The sequence below is a fragment of the Myotis lucifugus genome, unplaced genomic scaffold (genome assembly GCF_000147115.1).
Source record: "Myotis lucifugus unplaced genomic scaffold, Myoluc2.0 scaffold_133, whole genome shotgun sequence".
NCBI lineage: Eukaryota > Metazoa > Chordata > Mammalia > Chiroptera > Vespertilionidae > Myotis > Myotis lucifugus.
In genome coordinates, this window is record NW_005871181.1 from 2,198,096 (window position 1) to 2,219,363 (window position 21,268).

General features: G+C 41.9%; 1 protein-coding gene across 1 annotated transcript in view; it reads left to right on the forward strand.

Annotated features, from left to right (window-relative positions):
- The window catches only part of USH2A (usherin), a 295,540-nt gene that overhangs the window by 173,950 nt on the left and 100,322 nt on the right, over nt 1–21,268 (forward strand). Inside the window, exons 30-31 of the mRNA XM_006094330.1 lie at nt 465–578; nt 2,991–3,152. Coding sequence (XP_006094392.1) covers nt 465–578; nt 2,991–3,152 — 276 coding nt within the window. The remainder of the gene's footprint in view (nt 1–464; nt 579–2,990; nt 3,153–21,268) is intronic.

The following is a 21,268-nucleotide window of genomic DNA, read 5'->3' on the forward strand; positions in this document are numbered from 1 at the left end:
TCCAGTGAAATATGATTGCAAAATGCTAGGTTGAAGGAAATGACAGTTTTGCCTCCGCGGGAGGTCCGGGCTCCTGGAATGGGGTAGTATACTATACACCTCTCAACTACTGGATATGCTAGGCTCTGCTTGCCCGAACTCTATGAGGCACCCCCATTCTCCGGGGGAAGTATCTCAGGCCACATCAGATACAGTTTAGAGCTGTCTGAACAATATGTTGGTCTCACGTTTTCTTCACTGGTCATTCCATTCTGCAGTGAGCACACGGGCAGGAAGATGAAGGAGAGAGGCATATGTTTTTGTTTTTTTATCTCTTGATGCCTGTGTCTCCACCTCTCTCTCTCTCTCTCTCTCTCTCTCTCTCTCTCACACACACACACACACACACACACACACACACACCAATCATATTCCTTATAGCAGCTGACAGTAAACATGCGAACCTCTTTCCTCCTTTCTTGCAGGCGTGCTGACAGGCTTGCTCCCCTTCAGAAACTATGCGGTGACCCTCGCTGCCTGCACTCTGGCCGGCTGCACCGAGAGCTCGCGTGCACTGAACATCTCTACTCCACAAGAAGGTAAAGTAATTTCAAAGGTCTTGACTTCCACATTTCAGTCATGAATAATAAAATAGGAGAAGAGCTAAATGCTGCAAGGCCATTTGCTGGAAAACCCCAACCTAATTTGATGACAAAGTGCATTGCCAGGCCATAATTGCTCCATTTTTGGGGGGTGGTGTGAAAATGAATCAAACTCCATACCCTTTAATGACATGCATCTTTAATAGCTGTAATGCAGATTAATGGGCTTTTTAATTGCTGTTACATTGTTCATGCAAGAGCCTTGTCATTAATATGAAGCATCTGAAAGATTAATGAAAGCTTCCTCATTTTACTATGGCTCAGAAGTAAATCTAGAGACAGTCTGACTAAAAAGAATTGATTGTATGGCTCCGTATGAAATTGAGAACCAAAGGGTTGATTTCCACGGTCTCTCTTAACTGCTCAACACCAGCACAGGCAACAATTGTTTCCCCGCGATGGGACCTCCTAAGGCCAGCGGAGGCATTCCTAATCACTGCTCCGTTCCTTCGACCTCGGTCTCGCTCCTGTTTGCTCGGAACCTGCACACTGTTGGCATACATGACTGTTTCAGAAAGCACATGGGAAGGAGGCAGCGGGAAAGGAGAGATTTTAGCGCTCCGAAGGGAAAGCTTTGCTCAGACATCAGAGCGCGTCACTTCAGGGAGTAACCACTCTCAGCACTCGGAGGCCCCGTTAGTTCCTGTTCCTCTCTCCCGGTGAGGGGGAGCGTGTGTTCCTTTACTGTCTGCTTATCACGTTACTTAGGAGCCTTCCAAGCTTGATCTTCAGGGGGCAAGAGTCAGTCTGTCTCTTTTCCAGCATCCATCCACCCCCTTTCTCACTCTTCTTCCCAGGCCTTCTTTTCTTTGGTTGGTGTTAATCCTCACTCAAGGATATTTTTCCATTGATTTTTTTTTTTAGAGAGAGTGGAAGGAATGGGGAGAGACACACAGAGAAATATCAATGTGACAGAGACACATTGATTGGTTGCCTCCTGCATGCACCCCGACCCAGGGCTGGGGATCAAGCCTGCAACCGAGGTACATGCCCTTGACCGGATTTCAACCTGGGACTCTTCAGTCCATGGGCAGGCGCTCTGTTCATTGAGCCAAACCGGCTAGGGCCCAGGCATTCTTTTCTATTGTGTAGCGGGTGCCTCTTACACAAAAGGAATGTAACCTAAGGACGGTGCCCATACCCTGGCACCGTGACAGAATAAAGGACTTTGTGTGAAATCCTTCTTGTCACCCTCTATTCTCCGCGCTATACACCTGACCTAACCCGACCCCCCTCACCTGGACTAGCCATCAGGACCCATCTTCCGCATTTTCTCGATGTTCTCTCTGTCTGGTCCACTGAGAATAGCAATACTTCTTAATGGGCCATCGCTTCTGCTGGGCACATGGTCATCCTCTCACACATGGCCACCGCTTCCGTGTGGGGCAGATTGTCCTCTCTCTCTCTCTTGTTGTTTTCTCCACGTCCACTACGTCCTCTGTCCAGGTTCTCCTGGTTCCCTTCAAGTCTACCTGGCAGCCGCACCCCAGTGAGATTTCTGTTCACCCAGTTCATCATTTACTTCTTTTCTAGGATTTAAGGAATTCCTGATTTCCAGTTTTTCTTTAAGTGTATTGCCACCCTGGCCGGATAGCTCAGTTGCTTACAGTGAGTTCCCGATACGCCAAGGTTGCAGGTTCTATCCCTGGTCAGGGCACATACAAAAATCAACCAATGAATGAGTAGATAAGAGGAACAAATCTCTCTCTCTTTTTCCTTCTCTCCCTCTCCCACCCGCCTTCTCTCTCTCTCAAGTCAGTAAATAAAAAAAATAACTTTATTGCCAATTTACCAAGCAATAGGTATGTGTAGGATAAAATTTTAAAAGCTTTTAGTTCCTGTGACTCTAGTTCACTGACCATTACAGAAAATCAACAAACCCCATTTTAAAAAAAGACTTGCACACAATGTAGTTTCCATACCGAACTAATTAAATTGCTTCTGCACTTTCTGCCTGTTTCAGTGGTTACACATACACTTCTCATATCTGTCACAAACCACTCGGACCAGCATGGTCCAGCTTAGATCAAAAGCTCCTGGAGGGCAGGGACTTACCTATCTAATTTGCTTTAATCACACGGCCCCCAGGTAGAGATTATGGGCCAATAATACCTTTGACGAAGTAACACGTCAGTCCAGTGAACCATGAGAAATCTTCCCATCCATCGTTGATGCAAATTCTCATCAATACAGGATAGTTATTTAGTTCTATTCCTCAAGCAGTTACGGATCAGGACCATGCCCATGCGTGGGATTTCGGGTTTATTCCATGATATATTGGTCTGGGTCTGAAAAGTTTGAATGAGAAAAGTAAACTTAGACTCTGTAAATCTTTTTTTCTCCCCACAGCCCCACAAGAGGTTCAGGCACCAGTAGCCAAATCCCTTCCCAATTCGTTGTTCCTCTCCTGGAATCCTCCCAAAAAAGCGAATGGTGTCATCACTCAGTACTCTTTGTATATGGACGGGATGCGAATCTATTCAGGCATCGGAGAGAGCTACACAGCCACAGGTAAGACCTCTATGCATGTCAGTAGATTATGATAGTCTGTATTAGAATACTATGTATATATTTTATATCGTTGCAGACTAGAGAGAGTGTGTGTGTATATTTACATGTATTTCAGATAACAATAATCAATAGTAATCTGAGACTGGTTTTAAAAATTGGGTTGGTGATTTTGTTGAGCCACTAAAATTCCCTAATTTTTATGGTCACATCACATTTCTGGTGAAGCCAACGCTGAACTCATGGGAAAGAGCTCCTGCTGCCCCCCCCTTCACCTGAGGCTGTCCTACTGCGCATGCTTTACGGTAGAGCCCATCACTCCTCACCTGTCCGTCTATGGATATACCTGTGCTCAGGCGCAGAGGGGCCCTTGGAGATACATCAACACACAGAGCTAAGATATGACTCCTCTGCCTCCACCGATCACAGGGATGAAGCTGGGCCCCACATGGTCCCCAACCATGTGATTGAGTCAGTGATGTCATTTCGAACAGATTCCACTGTCACATGTGATAACTACGATGAAATCCACATGAATGTGGACTACCCTTAAGACTCAGAAGTTTGACTCAGTTCAGTGGTGTCTGAATTTTAGACAATTTGAGAAAAAAACTTAATATCGATGCCCAGATTAAAGTGTAAGGACACTGAAGGAAAATGAATTGTTGAAAACCTCGTGAGACACAAGAGGCTTACAGTATGTATGTTGTCTGGTATTAGAAACCACATACAATAGGGCTGCCCCTCAAAGGGCAGATCAAAAACTCATAGAAAAGAGTGAGCATGAAAGATTGGATGCGTAACAACTGAAAACCAATGTCCACTGCTCAATGAATGTGAATGTTATATATGTCATAATCTATAACATAGCGAATTATAATACATGTTATATAAGACATGCTATATAATGTATAATAATATATTTTTGTGTTAATTATGGAGTTTATATTTTATAGTATTGCATTTATTTATCAAGTGAGACATTATTAATCAAATATTGACTTATAAAAACCTGAGGCCCATGAAAGGTTTCATAAGCTAGAGTCAAAGGCAGGGTTAACCATGGACCATGGATGCGTTCACTCCTTCACATCAGTGACCCGAACAGAGGCTGGGAGGGAATCGGTCAGGCCTGGTCCCTCCTGTCTCTTGTGCTTGTGACCTCCTGGGGATGCACACAGATGCAGATGAGAGGTGTTTGTGGACAGGGCTGTGGCATTCCCGCAAATGCATTCCCAGGGTTTTCATCCTTGTGTCCCCTCTAGTCCGAGAACTTTCAAAGGACAAGAACAGTTGCTTTTCTGTTGTGTTCATTGTGGTTGGATAGAATTCTGTAATGCTTCTTCTGTGAGGTAGATATTATCATTGCCCCCATTTCACAGATGAGGAAACTGAGGCGTAACAAGATTAAGTAACTTCCTCAAGGTCTCAGGGTCTGTGAGTGGTAGACATTTATATCAACTCAGACTACTCTGGCTATGATGAGGAGAAAATGGGGTCTTCAGCAAGTTACTTAACTTCGCTGAGGCTTAGGTTCTGAGCCTGTAAAATGGAAAATGTACAATTTTCAAGATTTTTAAGAAACCTAGAGCCATGTATACAACATCTAGCACTTTCGTAGCACTTAGTAAGATGAATAATAATTATTTCCAGTTAAAAGCAGAGTTTATATGAGAAACTAAAAGAATAGATTAACTGTGTCCTAACAACATCTGAAGGTGTTAACTAAAAACTGTAGACCACAGAAATTACTTCAGAAGAAATGAAAACACACCAGGAACTTGTTTAGACAATAGAATTTTTTTCTCACAGTTCTGGAGGCAGGGAGTGTGAGATCCAGGTGTTGGCAGGTTTGGTTTCTCTTGAGGCCTCTCTCCTTGGCTTGCAGACAGCTGCCTTCTCGCTGTGTCCTCACATGGTCTTTCTTCTGGCACCCCCCACCCCCGTTGTGTCTTCTTGTAAGGACACTGTCCTATTGGATTAGGTCCCTACCCTTATGGCCTCACTTAACCTTAATCATCTCTTTAAAAGCCCTGCCTTTAGCCCAGCTGGTGTGGCTCAGTGGTTGAGTGTCAACCTATGAACCAGGATGTCACCATTTGAGACCCAGTCAAAGCACATGGCCAGATTGTGGGCTCGATCCCCAGTAGGGGGCATGCAGGAGGGAGCCGATCCACGATTCTCTCTCATTATTGATGTTTCTCTCTCTACCTCTCCCTTCCTCTCTGAAATCAATAAAAATATTAAATAATAATAATAATAATAATAATAATAATAAAATCCCTACCTGTAAATTTAGTCACATTGGAGTTTAAGGCTCCAACATGTAAATTTGGGGGAATGCAAGTGAGTCTGTAACAGTACAGACAGTGAGTGCTTTGTCTACTGTTGGCAGAGGCTGAGCGCCTACTTTCCCAGAAATTCTCCAGTGACACGACCACCAAATAACATGGTGCTAAAGATCCCTTTCAACTCTAAGATGTTACACCTGTGACAGGTACTGAACACAGGTCATGTGTATCTTCCAAGCTTCCACCAGGAGCCCCAGAGAAGGCAGCATGGGAAAGGGATTGCGTCTGAGGCGGCCGGGAGAAGGCTGACATTGAGGTGGGCTTTAGCCTCTGCAGACACTTGAACTACATGTCATGTTGCATCATAACCCGTGCCCGTGATGCTGTTGACACTTGCTGCTTGTCTTTGTGTCAGGATATTTGTGACCTCAGATCTTTTCCACGATGACTGGTTCGTGGGTTGAACTTGTAGTTGTGAGGGCTGGGGCTGTCAGCAATAGTGAGAGTTTGGGGCCTCTCAAATGGACTTCGACAGCGTGAAATGTCAATTCAGGAAAAGATTGAGTGGAAGCCACAGTCTAGCTAAAAATGATACTGTTTTTAATTATGAAAAGTTATAAATGCTATTGAAGATCATCCAACCATATGACCATCTTACCATACTGGTAGAAACTCTTAATATTTTGCATCATTCATCAGCAGTGAATGTTATATTCTTACATTTTTGATAATGTTACAAGTGAAAATTTATTTTCATTTGCACATTTAGCTACTAGTTATAGGGAATACTGCATAATTATTAGTCAATCATCTTTTGCCTTAATGTATCTGATCACAGTCTAGATGAGAGAAAACTCAGTGTAGCTAGAAATATGTTAAAACTTCTTCAAGAGCAACATTTCATATCCTGTTTTTCCTGGTTACAGTCATCTGCACCATTTAACATTCTTTACCTTCTGTGCTATCAAAACTTCCTTGATACCTTGGCTTAAGCTCCCCTCAGTGTTCAAAGTGTCAGCATTTTTTTTCTTACTCCTACTTCATTTCCTTGTAGCTTCCTTTAAAGTTTCTGCAGAGAACCAACATTCTTCTGTGTTGCGTAGCCAATGGTTCTCACAGCCATGGCGGGTGTAGGTAGAGTAAATGAGATGCCCTTCAATTCAGAAGCCACTTAACGTCTAGGTGGTTGAAAATTTTTTTCTTCTTCCTCTTAAATAGGAAGCATTAAAAGTCAAAGGCATTGCTGCACCTTGAGTTAGTACAAAATATATTTAAAAATGCATACAGTTCAGATTTTTTGCCTTGCATAGGCCATAAGCTAGTAGTATGGTGGGTCACTCATGACACTGAAAAATGAGTCCAGTTAGGGAACCTCCCGAAGGCTGTTGATGTTTGCTATAATAAATAGCACACACTTTAAGTCAAACTTTTTTCATTCTGTATTCAAAGGTAATGGATTTTTCGTAACCATAGTAACCTTGGCGTATTTCTGGATAAATACATGAGGTATATACATTCTAGTTTTATTTTTGAATATAAACTACCGCATTATGTATTACTAATAATATGAAAAATAGGATGTAGGTTAGTATAATGACAGCTTAAACTAGTATGCATTTTTCTTCTGCAAAAAATAAATATTTATCAAAAGTATAGGTTCAATTAATTTTTCCCCAGTTTTGTAGTATTCCGGTGGTGCCATTTATCTTTTTTTGCAAGATCTCCATTAATCTCTTGTTTCTATCCCATAAAAGATTTTTAAGAATTTTGAGGTAGAAACAATTGCCTCAAAGCTTATGATTAAAAACATTATGGAAAGATTGAAGGACCTATATTGGTCTCACCAACAGAGCTATTGTGGGCCACTTAAGATGTGTGTATACAGGATGTTCATAAATAGGTACCAAAAAAAGCCACCTTTTGTCTATTCAACATACTGGGATTGTTTCAAAGTTCGGGCTAGATAGCATTCTGATTGATGATGACTATCCAAACGGTAGCCAACCAGATCATTCTCATTTAAATGAGCACCCTACCAGAAAGTGGCAATCTTTAAGAAGTTTGTGAGGTGTCTCAGAGAAGCCTACAAAGTTTTTAGAAGCAAGGATAGCAAGATAGGGATAATCATGGATGTATGCTCTGTGCCTGACAAGGAGGTTTATATGAGTTGCACTAACTGAACTGGTGAAAAGGGAGGAGTGATCCCTTCGGACAGTTCTTTTTTATTATTATTACATGAATTGTTTTTGGTTAATCCAACCTAAGACATTACTGCTTATGACTACTGGAACCCCAAAAGGGAGGCAGGTCATTAGGATTTCTATGAAAACACACACACACACACACACACACACACAAATCTGACACCAAACCATCACATATATTTCCTAGGGCATCACCTAACCAACAGTAGTGTTAAGGGTTGAATGAGTGCCTGATTTCAGAACCACGGAGAGCACCTTCAGGACCTGGGCTTCTGTCTGTAAGACTGAGGCATTAAGAACAAAGATAATAGCAATGTAAGGTAGGTGTGTGTGTGTGTGTGTGTGGGGGGGGGGGGGAGAGAGAGAGAGAGAGAGAGAGAGAGAGAGAGAGAGAGAGAGAGAGAGAGAGAAAGCAGATGAATTTCTGGTAAAGTCAGATAGGCAATAAATATTTATATCTTTAAGCAACCAAAAGTGCTAAACCTGCTTCTGTCTTATTTGCCAAGGTCAAACAGAATCACGCATAAACAGCAAAATAGAGATGTTCAGCTTGAACCATCCACACACTTAAGTCTTATGGTGAGAAATTTATTGTAGAAGAAGCTATATTGCTTATGGCACAATAAAAAACAAAAACATTGAAAGGTCAGGAACTTCTAACCCAGCATTATGAGGAACCTTATCAACACTACAGACTCGAACTGAATCGTATTCATTCATACTGACGGCTTCCAAGAGATCTTTTTCTGCACAAAATAAAGCCTCACTCTAACCTTGGTATTTCCCTTAATCCGGGCTTTCTGAATGCCACAGTGCTGCTGGGCATCCGAATCACTCCTCTTACATAGAGCGATGTTACTGAGGGGAACACTGTTGATGGGCTAGTACTTGTGTTCTTAGTGCGTAAGGCCAGGTATTCATAGGGTGCAATATATGAGGGTGTTCAGGTAAGGCAGTGATCTCATCTATGAGTCACTGTGCCTCTCTATCACCAACTAAGTCACACTTGTGCCCTTTTGATGTCACAGAGATAGAGCGTTACATTATACAAAGTCTAAGGAACGTTGAGGATGCAAGGGGAGAAGCTTAAACTACGAAAAGCAGTGAAAGCCTGCAGAAGCCAAGATGCCAACTCGGTGACCAGACTCCAGGAGGGTTGCTCGGGGCTGAGCTGCACCCCAGATCCTTGGGTTGATGAGCAGTGGCTGCATTATTCTCAGGAGCCACATCCACTTAGTAACACAGTGTCAAGCGAAATAGAACAATGAGTATAGAGCAGCCGTGGGCAAACTAGGGCCCGTGGGCAGGATCCGGCCCGTTTGAAATGAATAAAACTAAAAAAAAAAAGACCGTACCCTTTTATGTAATGATGTTTACTTTGAATTTATATTAGTTCACACAAACACTCCATCTATGCTTTTGTTCCGGCCCTCCGGTCCAGTTTAAGAACCCATTGTGGCCCTCGAGTCAAAAAATTTGCCCACCCCTGGTATAGAGTGTGCACATATCAGCTGTGCTTAGCTGTAGACGACATAGCCAGGTGTCATTCTTACTCGGAGATGCTTCTGCAATGCAAGTGCACCAGAATGTGAAGAAATGAAATATGTGTAATGTAGATGTTAATGTATGTACCCAAGTGTTAACCTGGGATCTGTTCACCTAATTAATGAGCATCACTCTCTTCAGTGGTAGGAAGGGACATGTGTCTGTAAGGCTTTCAGAGGGAGAGAGCGAAGAACATCCCGTTCGGAAAGCAGTGGAGTTCAAGCCTGAAAAGGGTAATGGAATGTGTCCTTCTGTTGAGAGCTTTGCAAACAGAGGCTGCCTGCTATTTTGAACATTTTGAGAGCAGCCATTAATTTTTAATTTATTTTTTAAAAACATCTTGAGATATAAATTCATTCTGAGAAGTGAAAGTATCTTAAATATACAGCGTGGTGACTCTCAAACTGACCGTGTATATGGAGCCATCACCCAAAGCAAGAAACAGAGCTGTGTCAGCAACTCAGGAACCCCTCATTTTATCTCCCAGGTCTTATCTCCTGACTCAGGTGACCGCTTTCCTGACCGTTAACAGCACAAATTAATTTTCGCCTCATTTGTCATTAATATGAGTGGAATCAAACAGTAAGTCCTCTTCTGTCCCTGGCCTCTTTGGGGGATGTAGGTGGGAGAGGGAGTTAGTGGAAGGATCTTGGGTTCCTTGTACCTGTGTGTGAGCCCGCAGACTTCAGGACAGTTGCTCTGATAACTGAGAACATCAGTTTAGTTCCCCCACCTTCCAGAAAGTCATTGGAACATTTGTAAAATGAAACATCCATCTCTTTCTTCAAGTCCAACATCTAAGTCAAAAAATAATTACAGGAAGGCTTTATCTATGAAATTAGAATTGAAACACAACACTGGCCTGTGTGCACCAGCAAAAAACTTCCTAAATGTCCAATAATTGAATATTGTGCAGCCATGTGGCTTATGAGGCTGTGGAGGAATATTTAATAATAATGTGAAAAACAAATATTTTAACAGGCAATATGTAATGCATGAGTCTATTTTTGTCAAATGTGTATGTGTTACATGTATACATACACTTGACTGTGCTTACGTACATACATGGACACACACCAGTGTTAACAGTGGTTGTCTCCAAGCAATGGGATTCTAGTCTCTCGTTTTCTTTCCTTTGAGGAGGTCTTAATCTTTTAAACTCTCTCTAGGTTGGATTAGTAAATAGCATTTTTATGGTATTTTCCCCAATGTTAATATATGTGATAAAATCGATACAAAGAATGACTGTTCTAGGAATCTGGTGGCTTTTACCTATGCTTGTAGTTTTCCCTAGTTTGTATCTTGATATTTAATGAAGTTGCCCACCTTATTTCCTTCTAGTCAGGAGCAAGTACGGTATTCTCCATACATGCTGTCTACCACCATCACCAAAACATTGCATGTATGTGATGCTATACTTCAATTCCCATGTCTTCCTGTGATTCATAGCATCTTTTATATCATTTTCTACATATGTCTATATCACTTGAATGCGTTGTCTTTCAATATTAACTTAGTTTAAAGGGGATAAATCTTGATTCAACACAGGAATGTCAGTGTATTGAGTGCAGTTGTTATGCCATTATTATTTCATAATCTTCCTAGTATGTGCCATAGGAATAAGGACTCAATTGGCATCTAATAAGCTCTTAGTGAACTAAGTTGCAATGAATTGAATTAAATTGAAGAAAGACTGAGAATAAGTGAATTAATATTTTCAAGTAAATGGCAACAAATACCAATGCATAATTCAGAGGTAATTAATATGCTAAATGTGGTAAACAGTTTTAATGAGGTAGGATGTTCCTGTAGCTTCGTATAATTTTTCATTGAATTATCCAATAGGTAGCAGTATTTTTTTGGTAAATTACTTGTCTTAGTTTGCTCGGGCTGCCACGACAGGGGATCACACGCTGCAGAAATGCACTGTCACCGATGCTAGAGGCTGGAAGTCAGATCACTGTCGGCAGGTGGGCTCCCTCTGAGGGCTGTGCAGGAGCTTCCGTTCCCTGCCTCTCCCCGAGCTCCTGGGGTTGGCGGGCCCTCTTTGGCACTCCGTGACTTGTGGACACATCTTCCCAATCAGTGTCTGCCTTCCTCTTCATCAGGCTTTCTCCTTGTGTGCTGCTTGTGTCCCAATTTTCCCTGGAGTAGAGCCCACCCTAATGACTCATCTTAACTCATTACGGCTGTGAAATCCTGTCTTCAAACCAGGTCACCTTCGGAGGTGCTGGGGGCTAGGATTTCAGTACACGAATTTGGGGAGAACACTTCAACCTGTAAGTGTATGTACTTGGTGCTGTGACCAGTATCATTCTAAACCTTCCCTCCAATACCTAAAAACTGTTAGAGAAGATAAAGCCTCTAGATATTAAACCTTTGTCAGAGCTGCTGTTTTCCAGTATCTTCAGAGGGTGGCATTACATATGTGATTGAGATGTTTTCAGCTTTCCTGAAATCATTTCCACTTCCATTGCTTCCATAGAAATAGATAAAACTATTTGTGTTTTCCAGTCAGTGGTCATTTCTGTAATAGGTGCAAGAACAAAGGAGATAATTGGGAAGAGAAAGCGTCACCAAGGGAGTGAACTGTTGCAGGCCTTAGAGGTTCAGAACTAAAAAACAGGGAAGGCCCGCTGGCGTGGCTCAGTGGCTGAGCGCTGACCTGTGAACCAGGAGGTCACAGTTCGATTCCCTGTCAGGGCACATGCCCGGGTTTGGGGCTTGATCCCCAGTAGGGGGCATACAGGAGGCAGCCAATCAATGATTCTTTCCCATCATTGCTGTTTCTCTTTCCCTCCTTCCCTCCCTCTCTGAAATCAATAAAAAAATATTTAAAAAATACACACACAAAAAAAATATATGAGGCCTAAGGACCAGGGCAGAATGCTCAATGGCACAGAGCTGTGCATCTCATGAAAATGAAGTCACAGTTCCGTGTGACTAAGGCCCTGGGGAAGTGGTCTGGGGCAGTGAGAGACAAGATGGGAGTCATTATCAGAGGTGCTGCAGGTGTGTTCAGGTGTTTGCACTTTGTTCTCAGGCAAAGGAGAAGCACCGAAGGATTTTTAGAATTCAGGTGGAACGAGCTGATCTGTGTATTTGAAAATAAATAATCAAAGTGTGACATTAATCTGAAATAGTCACAGGTGCACCTATACAGCTGCTGTCTCCATTCATTGGGTGAAAGGACAAGTAGGTTAGGACTTAAATGCAGGAAGCTAATTGGACTTAACAATGCAGATGGCCCAGGAAGGGGAGGAGGAGACAGGAGCATTAGTGTGGATTTGTTAACAGATCTATTGTATTACATTTCTGTGCATCAGTCAGTGTAAACTAAAATCTCCTTATTTTATATCCTTTTAAATGGTGTTTAAATATTTCCTGACAACACAGTCTGCTAAAGTATTTGCCCTTGGTGCAGATTTCCATTGACCTTGTTGCAGAGACTAAGCCTAAAACTGTGCTTTTGGAGGGGCCTCGATTACAGAGTAAAGCCCAATGACCTCGTTATGCAACCACATCTGGACACACTTTGTCTTTCTATCTGATTTAGAAAATTCAGCAAACTATGGAAGAATACCTCTATTAACAAACTGATGTCTCACATAATTGGGCTGTCCTCTCTCTAAAATTAAAGACAAAGAGAGATTAAAACCTCTCAACTGTAAATGATACAGTGAAGTATCAGTATATAGACATCAGGGATATTCAGTGAATTTAGTTGCATTGAATACGTAAGAAGAAAAAAAGGTGGAGAGTAAACTCAAAGTATTCTTTCCTTGTAGCTAACTTTTTCATAATTTTTCATTGATTTTAGTGCATCTATATAAGCCCTTATTTCCCTAAATGGTGAAATTCTTTTTTATTAATTATTTTCAAAATAGTATTTCCGTGTTGTAGATGCAAAAGAATAATTAAGGCCCAGGAAGGCTCAGGTTCCTTCTTTTAGTAAAGGGCGGACTCAGTGATGAAACTGGAAAGAGTTTTTTTCTTCTTCCTTCACCTACATACTAAATAGCTATCTTAAATTGTAAACGCCTTTTATAATGTATTTGATTTTATCCTTGGAAAAAGTAGGAATGGTTCAGAAGCAATGGTTACTGTTCATTCTTGGTTTTGCAAAGTTAACATTGTCACTGGTCCTGACTCTTTCAGTTGCACATCATGGTACTCCAAGGATTTCATTATTGGGTTTTTGTTTGGTTGTTTTTTTTGTTTTGTTTTGTTTGTAAAGGGATCCGTTCTCTATTATAACACGTGGGCTTTCTCGGTGGATGGGAGGACATGGTCAGCAGCCACTCTGAATTCATGCCCTTCCGGCTGGGAAATTGCCCAATTCCAGATTGAAAAATACTGGGGAACAATGCTGATTGGTCCATCTTGGAGCATTCGTACAAATTTGGGGTCAAAGAGGCAGGATCTGGGTTCTAGAAGAAAGAAGAAAGAAAAATATAGCCAGTGAGGAAATTATTATGAGCCTGAATACCAACCCAATTTAGTTCATTTGTTAAATTTACCAATATTAGACTCTGACTGCCCATAAAGCCTCAGTCTTACTTGGATATTTTTATGAGTGCAGTTTGTCACTGTATATCCTTGGAAGTCATCCAACTCTACTGTCTGCCTGTGTTCTTTCTTTCCTCTGAGCCTTTAAGCTACACAATGGTACAAAACGGTTAAACAAGTTTATCCCCGTTTTATAGGTAAGGAAATAGGGCCTCAGAAAACTTACTTGATTTGCCTGCTTTCATGAGGTTGGTCGATGATAACAGCTAGGTCTAGAATTTTGGTGCTCTGATCATTTTCTGACTCCCAAATCACAACTCTCAAATAGATAAGTTGAAAGTGAAGGAAGGATGGGAGATTCCCTGACATTGTGATATTCAGTGGTGTCAGAACATTAACACGCCATGTATGTCTCCATCACATCATCTGTGTATTCTTAAAGACAACACATCAATTAAAGTGTCTCATTCCAAGGGGAGCTTTAATTTTGTAAGTTTCAAGCAAGCCTACGGATTTTAAATGGGGACCATCTGACATTGTCCCCGCATGCATTGAGGAGATACAGTAGGAAGCTATCGGTCTGCAGCGTGTGGTCTTGAGGGTAGAAATGAGCCATGTCTTCAGAGTCAGTCATGAAAAGCTATGCTTGGAAACTGGGGTTTGTACGACTCCCTGCTGCATGACCTCCTATCTTCCTTATTTCTGTCAACCACGGACATGAAAGAATAATCGGAATTGTAGTTTGCTAGAGCTGCCATGAGAAAATTTCAGGCTGGGGGCTTAAGTAACAGGAATTTATTCTCTCACAGTCTCGGGGACTCGAGGTCCCAGATCAAGGTGTCAGCGAGTTTGGTTCCTCCGGAGGCCTCTCTCCTTGGCTTGCAGATGGCCAGCTTCTGGCCACGTCCTCACATGTCTGCCCTCTCTGAGTGTGCATCCCTGGTGTCTGTGTGGCCAGCTTTCCTCCTCTTGTAAGGACACTGGAATTTGTCCTTAGGAGGAAAAATTAGATTAGGACCCACACTAAAGGCCTCAATTTAATTTAACCACCTCTTCAAAAACCCTATCTCCAAATGCAGCCACTTTCGGAGGAACTGGGGGTTAGGAGTTCCACATATGAATTCTGGAGGGATACTCTCAGGCGTAACAATAGGTATTCTTTGCAATGACTGCATATAGCTATGTGCCAAAGTAGTGAAAATTAAACATTTACCTGTTTGTTTGTTTCTTTTGGAGAATAATGCCTCAAGAATATTAGAACAAAATATTTTCACAAATGCTGATTTGTGGTTCTTTCATTCATTAACTTACCCACCCATTATTCATAGATCTGTCTTGTGTGTTCTGAAACTGGGGCAATATATTAGTGTCTGAGTGAGGAGTCGTCGGGTGCTGTGGGACACGTGTGGGCTTCCGTTTCCCTCTCTGAGTTCCCATCTCTCATATCAGTGAGCATACTCTACCCAAATTATCGGTTGGCTTGGTTGTTTTTTCCACTAGACTGTGAGTGACTGGAGGGTATTCTGTCCTGAAGACATGGAAGGGTATATGCATATAGGGAACAAAAAACAACAAAGGTTGCTTTCACAATGAAGGACTGAAGGCATCATTTTTCCCCCAGTTATTATAAAACTAGACGTTATGTGGAGGATGTGTCAGAGTAGCAATTGGTATTTAGAGGGACGTTCAAGACAGAGTAATTTGTCTGAGACTGACAGCCAGGCGTAGTTGATTGGTAACAGAAGTGACATGTGACCCCAGTGCTTGCCATCCATTGGGTACATATTTTCTTCCTATTTCTCTATATGGCACAAGTATTAAGACTATTGCAAAGCTCATAAGCACAGAATTGATGCTAAACCTGTGAGAGGGGCCATCCCATGGCTACAAATATGACTCATTTCATGCTATTAAAGTTTGTAAAGATTGATCAGTTATTTTTCACATTTACAGTCATGATGTAATTAAATCCAATGTAATGACAACCAAAACATTGGTACCTATTTGAGCATAAAATAGTTGTTTTTATTTTAAGTGGGAAATTTTGGATGAGTGTAAGAGAATGATTTAAGATTCAGACAAAGGCGTGTTTATTAAAAACCTCATCCCTGTGTTTACTGTACTTCACAGTTACATTCAAACCTAGAATGGTAAAAAAAGAGTTTGGGGGGAACAAAAACAAACTTAAAATTCCAATAGCGTTTAGGGAAGTTTGTTTCCTACATCCCAACTTTTAAAGACTATTTTGCAAAGATGCTATTCTTGTATTGCCCTCTCTACATTTTTTCTGCCCTATTGTGGAAATATATACAAGTCCAGCAACTCCTAGGGAAATACTACCGAATTTGCAAATATTTGAATATTTATCTCCTGTGGGAAGATTACAAAGTCACTTTCTGGCCCTTGTGTAGCTCTACTATGCAAAAGCCAAGAGGATATAGTCCATAAATTCTATTAGCTCAGAACTCTGGGTGTCAAAAATATACTATTTAGATAATATTAGGAGATTTCCCCCTCACTGAATCACTGCTATAAAGTTAAACTTGGTCTTCAAAATATAAATCAAGTGAATGTTTTCTGTAAAGCTACAGATCTTGAGTGTCAACTGAACTTCCACACACCTTTGAGTATTCATTTCTCAAATTCAGCACGTATAGAATTCCTAAAATCTGAGCATTTGGGGAACTAATAGTAAAATATTAATGCTAATATACATTATCTTCAATTTTGTGTTCCTAAGTAGTTTGGCGCTAATATCTTCATTGTACTTTGTTGTTAATCAGTGAAACTTGATCTCTTCCTGAAATTAGTTCTTTTTTATAAATAGCAGTGCAGACCCCATCATAGGAAATACACTAGAATTTATAATTTTTGCACAAAAATTCTCAAATCATTTGCCATTTTATATTGTGAGCAGTATAGAATAAAGTGGCTTAGAATCATTGGCACACCCTATAAGCCACAGCATCTCTGAAGTTTGGAAGACCTAACCCAGAGCAAAGTGTAATTCAAAAGACATAGCTGAAATTATCTTGTACACACCTTACTATCTGCTATATCTCAGCATAGAAAATACATGGCAGATGCCCATCATATATTTGTGGAGTGAATAAATAAACAGCATAAAAGCTATTTCTGAATGTGAACTGTGAGCATTTATAAAATTTAAAAGCCAGTTACTAATTCTCTCATTGTCCGGAAGCAAGGTATATGGTAGAGGAGTAGTGTGACTAGTGTGTGTGTGTGTGTGTGTGTGTGTGTGTGTGTGTAGGAGGGAGGGGAGTAGGGAGAGAGAAAGAGAAGAGGGATACTGCTCTACGATTATATTATCATAAAAGCAACCAATAAAAAAAACCATCTTGGGCTCAATATGCTATAATTTATTGTAAATTGGGTATTGGGGGTACTCAGGAATCCAGACTGGAAGACAACTGGCTAAGAATGCTGTCGGCCTAAGGAGTTTTGCATGGAAGCCTTTGAACTCACCAGCCAAAGAAGCGGAGAGAACAGGGGGGAGCACAGTTCATCACTAGCACAATGACAGTAGTAGTTCCCTTTCCCCTCCAAACGAGTGATTGTCAACTCCTAGCTGGTTGGGCTCCCCAACATGTGCCACCAGTTACTATTTTGACGGAGACACCAGGTCATTTGCTTATAGTTAATTTTCTTGTTGCAATAATTCTTTTTTACTATTCAACCATCAGGAGTGTCCAAAGTGTAGAGTTGTAAGGGGATACCTATGAGACCAAGAATTCTTGTTCTCAGAGTGCCAATAGCGCCGTGGGTACTCGTGATTGGCGTAAGGATGCTCACGAGAGAGACTTGTTTTGTTTTGTTTTTTAAAGGCAGCTAAGTAGAGCACAAACTAAGCCCACGTTAAGGAGAATCAGGAGAGGCTCTGTGAATAATACACACTGTGAACAAGGTTTTGATGAGAAGGGTGTATGTGGATCTCTATCGCGAGGCGGAAAACATTGTGAGCACAAACAAAAAACGTGTTGAGTTGAGAATATAGTTTGGGTGCAGGGTTATAGATAAGCACTTACTAGGGCAAAGTGAGTCCAACTCTGCCAGTTAGTTTGAAGGGACGGAACCGGATGTTGGTGATGGGTAATTGCTCACCTGGTTAGAGAAAAGCCTGGTCCACATTAAGGCTTTTATGAGGAGCAGAAGCACAATGGTGTTCAGGCTAAAGAAAGCCTGTCTTTTTTTTTTATTAATTATAAGGTCAGACTCTGAGTTTTCTGGACCCAAAAGGCTGAGCAAGCAGCTGTGATGCAAGGGCTGCACAGGGGCAGAATGAACAACTTGACCTTCCACGTGCTTTTTGTGGGGCCCATTGCTCTCCTGATGTCTATAGAAAACACACCACCTACTAGGTCGACCACCCAGACTGTGTTCTCATTGGACCTTAACCTAGAAGTGATTCTCAAGATGGAATTCCTAATGACAGAGGAGCTGTGGTCACTAGTGGCCAAATTGTTCCAACATTTAAGAATATATTTTTTTTATTGATTTCAGAGAGGAAGGGAGAGGGAGAAAGAGAGAGAGAAACATCAGTGATGAGAGAGAATTATTGATTGACTGCCTCCTGCACTCTCCCTGCTGGGGATCCAGCCTGCAACCCGGCTGGTGCCCTGACCGGGAATTGAACCATGAACTCCTGGTTCCCATAGGTTGACGCTCAACCACTGAGCCACGCTGGCCTAGCTGTTCCAACATTTTTAACACCCAGGTGATGACTCCTGAGAAGAGGGGACAAAATCAGGAAGAAGCTCTATTTTTTATTTGGAAGTTGTTAGAAAAACGACTTGATAACGTGCATTAGATCATAAAGAAGCAAGAGCTGCCACGGGAGACACCAATAAGAAGATATACATTTCTCAGTTTACACCAGGAGTTAAAAGAAAATCATTGCCTACTTATTGGTTCATTTTGTAAATTGAGATCAATGAAATTCTCTGAACAACAGCATGAAATCAATCGTAAAATAGCATATAATTCATGGCCAGTATTGTAAATTATAGTTTGCTCGACAGTAATCGGTGAGGTTTCCATGCGCTGGGGTGCATTTCCGTGTAACACGTCTCAGGATGATGCCTGTGGATCCATTTCTGATGCATATCAGAGCGATCTGTTCTTCCCTGTCCACAGCTTTCTCTGTTTGATCTTATGCAAATGATGCAGTCAGGCAAATGGAAAACAAGATGGTTTGTTAAGGAGCTTGGTGAACAGTGGCCTTATGTTTTCAGGGTTCCCCCACCCTCCAGTGGCTGGCTCAGATTTGTGTACATACCCACAATTGTTTGAATCCACTGATCCATCACCTTGCCCTTGAAGGGCCTGATCACATCTGTGGAGACATATTACCAAATCAGTTGCAGTTCGGCAGGGAGGAGAGAGTTACTGTTATATTCCTCTTGGCTTTCAACTTGAAATTGATGGTTTTGCTTAGGGCTTTACCCCCAAAGAATGCCTTAGTCCTGCTTCCCTTGGAACCACGTTTTCACTTTCTCAAAATAACTCTCTAAAAAAGAATCACCCATTTCAATTGTCCCTTTTTCACCTAGCTACTCTCCTCCCCCAACCTGGAAACTCCTCTTTTCTTGCCAAGTTTTGCTTTCTCTTTTCCTCACCATCGCCTCCCACTTCACTGAGGACTTCCCAGTCCAGCCACCTGTGCAGCTCCCTCTAACATGTATCATGTGAGGCTCCATCCCCTTCTTTTTTTCATGCCTCATTATTCAAAGGACACGAGTGACACTTCATCTTCTTATGGAAATACATGAAGAATAATCCACTTCGGGGTGGACAGCGCAGGCATAAAAATGACTCGGAAGTCAAAAAAGCTATTTAATCAAAGACTGGCTTTCTTTGTACTGTTGAGTTTATAGTTTTCAAATTTTCCCAATCCAAAGGAAATCCTCAGTTCCTATTGTATCAGATTTCCCATAAGGATTTTTTGTGAATTAATTCATTTTTAAAAAATGCAATGGGAAGAACATTTTAATTCTGCATAGGATTGGAAATCTTGGGTGTGGTTATCAAAAGCATGAATAAAGGGCAGAATGAGCATGAGGCATTATAAATCTCAGTCAATCAGACATAGCTATGTCTGTATTTCTATGAATATCTGTATTTTTAATTCTGTAACTCGACCTCATATATGTGATGTTATGCCTTCAGTCCCTCTCAGGGTCCCTCCTGTCCTTTGAAGGTGTGAAAGCTTGCAGGGTCATAGACAGTTTCGGTATTTGGGTGTGGCCATCCATGATGCTTCATTCTCTGTGCAAAGGGGTCACTAATGAGATCCCCCCTCAGACCCAGGAGGTCTCGTCATTGCTTCCGTATCACATTGGGGAACTGAACTTTCAGCAGTTCTTTCTCTGGCCCCGTCCTGCTGCACACACCAAGGTTTGTTTGTTTTTTCTGGGTCCGTCTGCTGCCTGGGACTCTACCTTAGAACCAGGTGTCACAACCCCTCATCGCAAGATCCTGCACATCCCTGTCTCCTTCCTTCCTCCCTCCTTCATTCCATCTGGGGTGTTTGACGTGGAGGAAGGGAGGGTCTGTGCCCTTTTTGTTTCTCCTGATCGTTAAATCTAAACCCCCAGTGCCCTCCATTTGGCTCTGTGTAGAGGGGTTCTCCTCTTTCTGCTTTCTGACCAGTCCCATTCTGTTTCACGTATAGTACCTATTTTATAGGTAAGTGCAGACTTTATAATTTAATGGATGGACATTTAGAGGAGACTGTAACTGAGGGAAAGGCATGGGGGTAGGGGCAGGGAAGAGCAGAAGGGGAAAACCATATTGATATTTATGACAACCATATTGATCTTGACCGCATGGCACGGATACCAAATATTATAGAGGTTCAGAAAGAGCTGGACCCGAGGACTTCAATTTGAGGCCTCGCTTGGTTCCTCCAGATTTGCCCAAACCATGGAAAGAGAAAAAAATAAAGAGGTAAGTACAACGAAGGAAGAAACAAGGGAATAAGACAGTTTTCTCCGAGGAGTGCCAAGGGTCCAGCTCATATTGGAAAATGTAAAAGTGTAGTGGACCCTTCAGCGTGTTCAGCCATGTCTCTCAGTCACACCGCACATATATGAGAAGATGCTATGGGAAGACTTGTCCCAGGCTAGGGACTGAGGCAGCAGATACAGAAGAGCCTGGAGGAGGTGACATACCTTAGAGACCTGGAGAACATGACTTTGAAATGAGTCATCGAAGATCCTGGCAAGGGAAATGCAGGTGTTGTGAATACTCTGGAAATGAGAGACTGTGTGGTAGCAAAGGAGGGACTGCATTAACGTGACAAATGGAAGGGGTGGGAGGTCACCAGTCTGTGGTCAGACAGGGTAGATTCTAAATTAAGAGGCTAGGAAATGGCTCTGGAGATGATCAGGTAGTGGGTCTCACTGTGCCGAACGGTGAAAAATGCAGTGGAATGAAGGGCATTCCATGTGAGGAAGTGGATGGAAGTGGAGCCAGATTCGGGGGTGAGTCATTACTGAGGATGTTGGAGTTGCCAAAAAGGTGAAAAAATAGAAAAGGGGGGGGGATGATT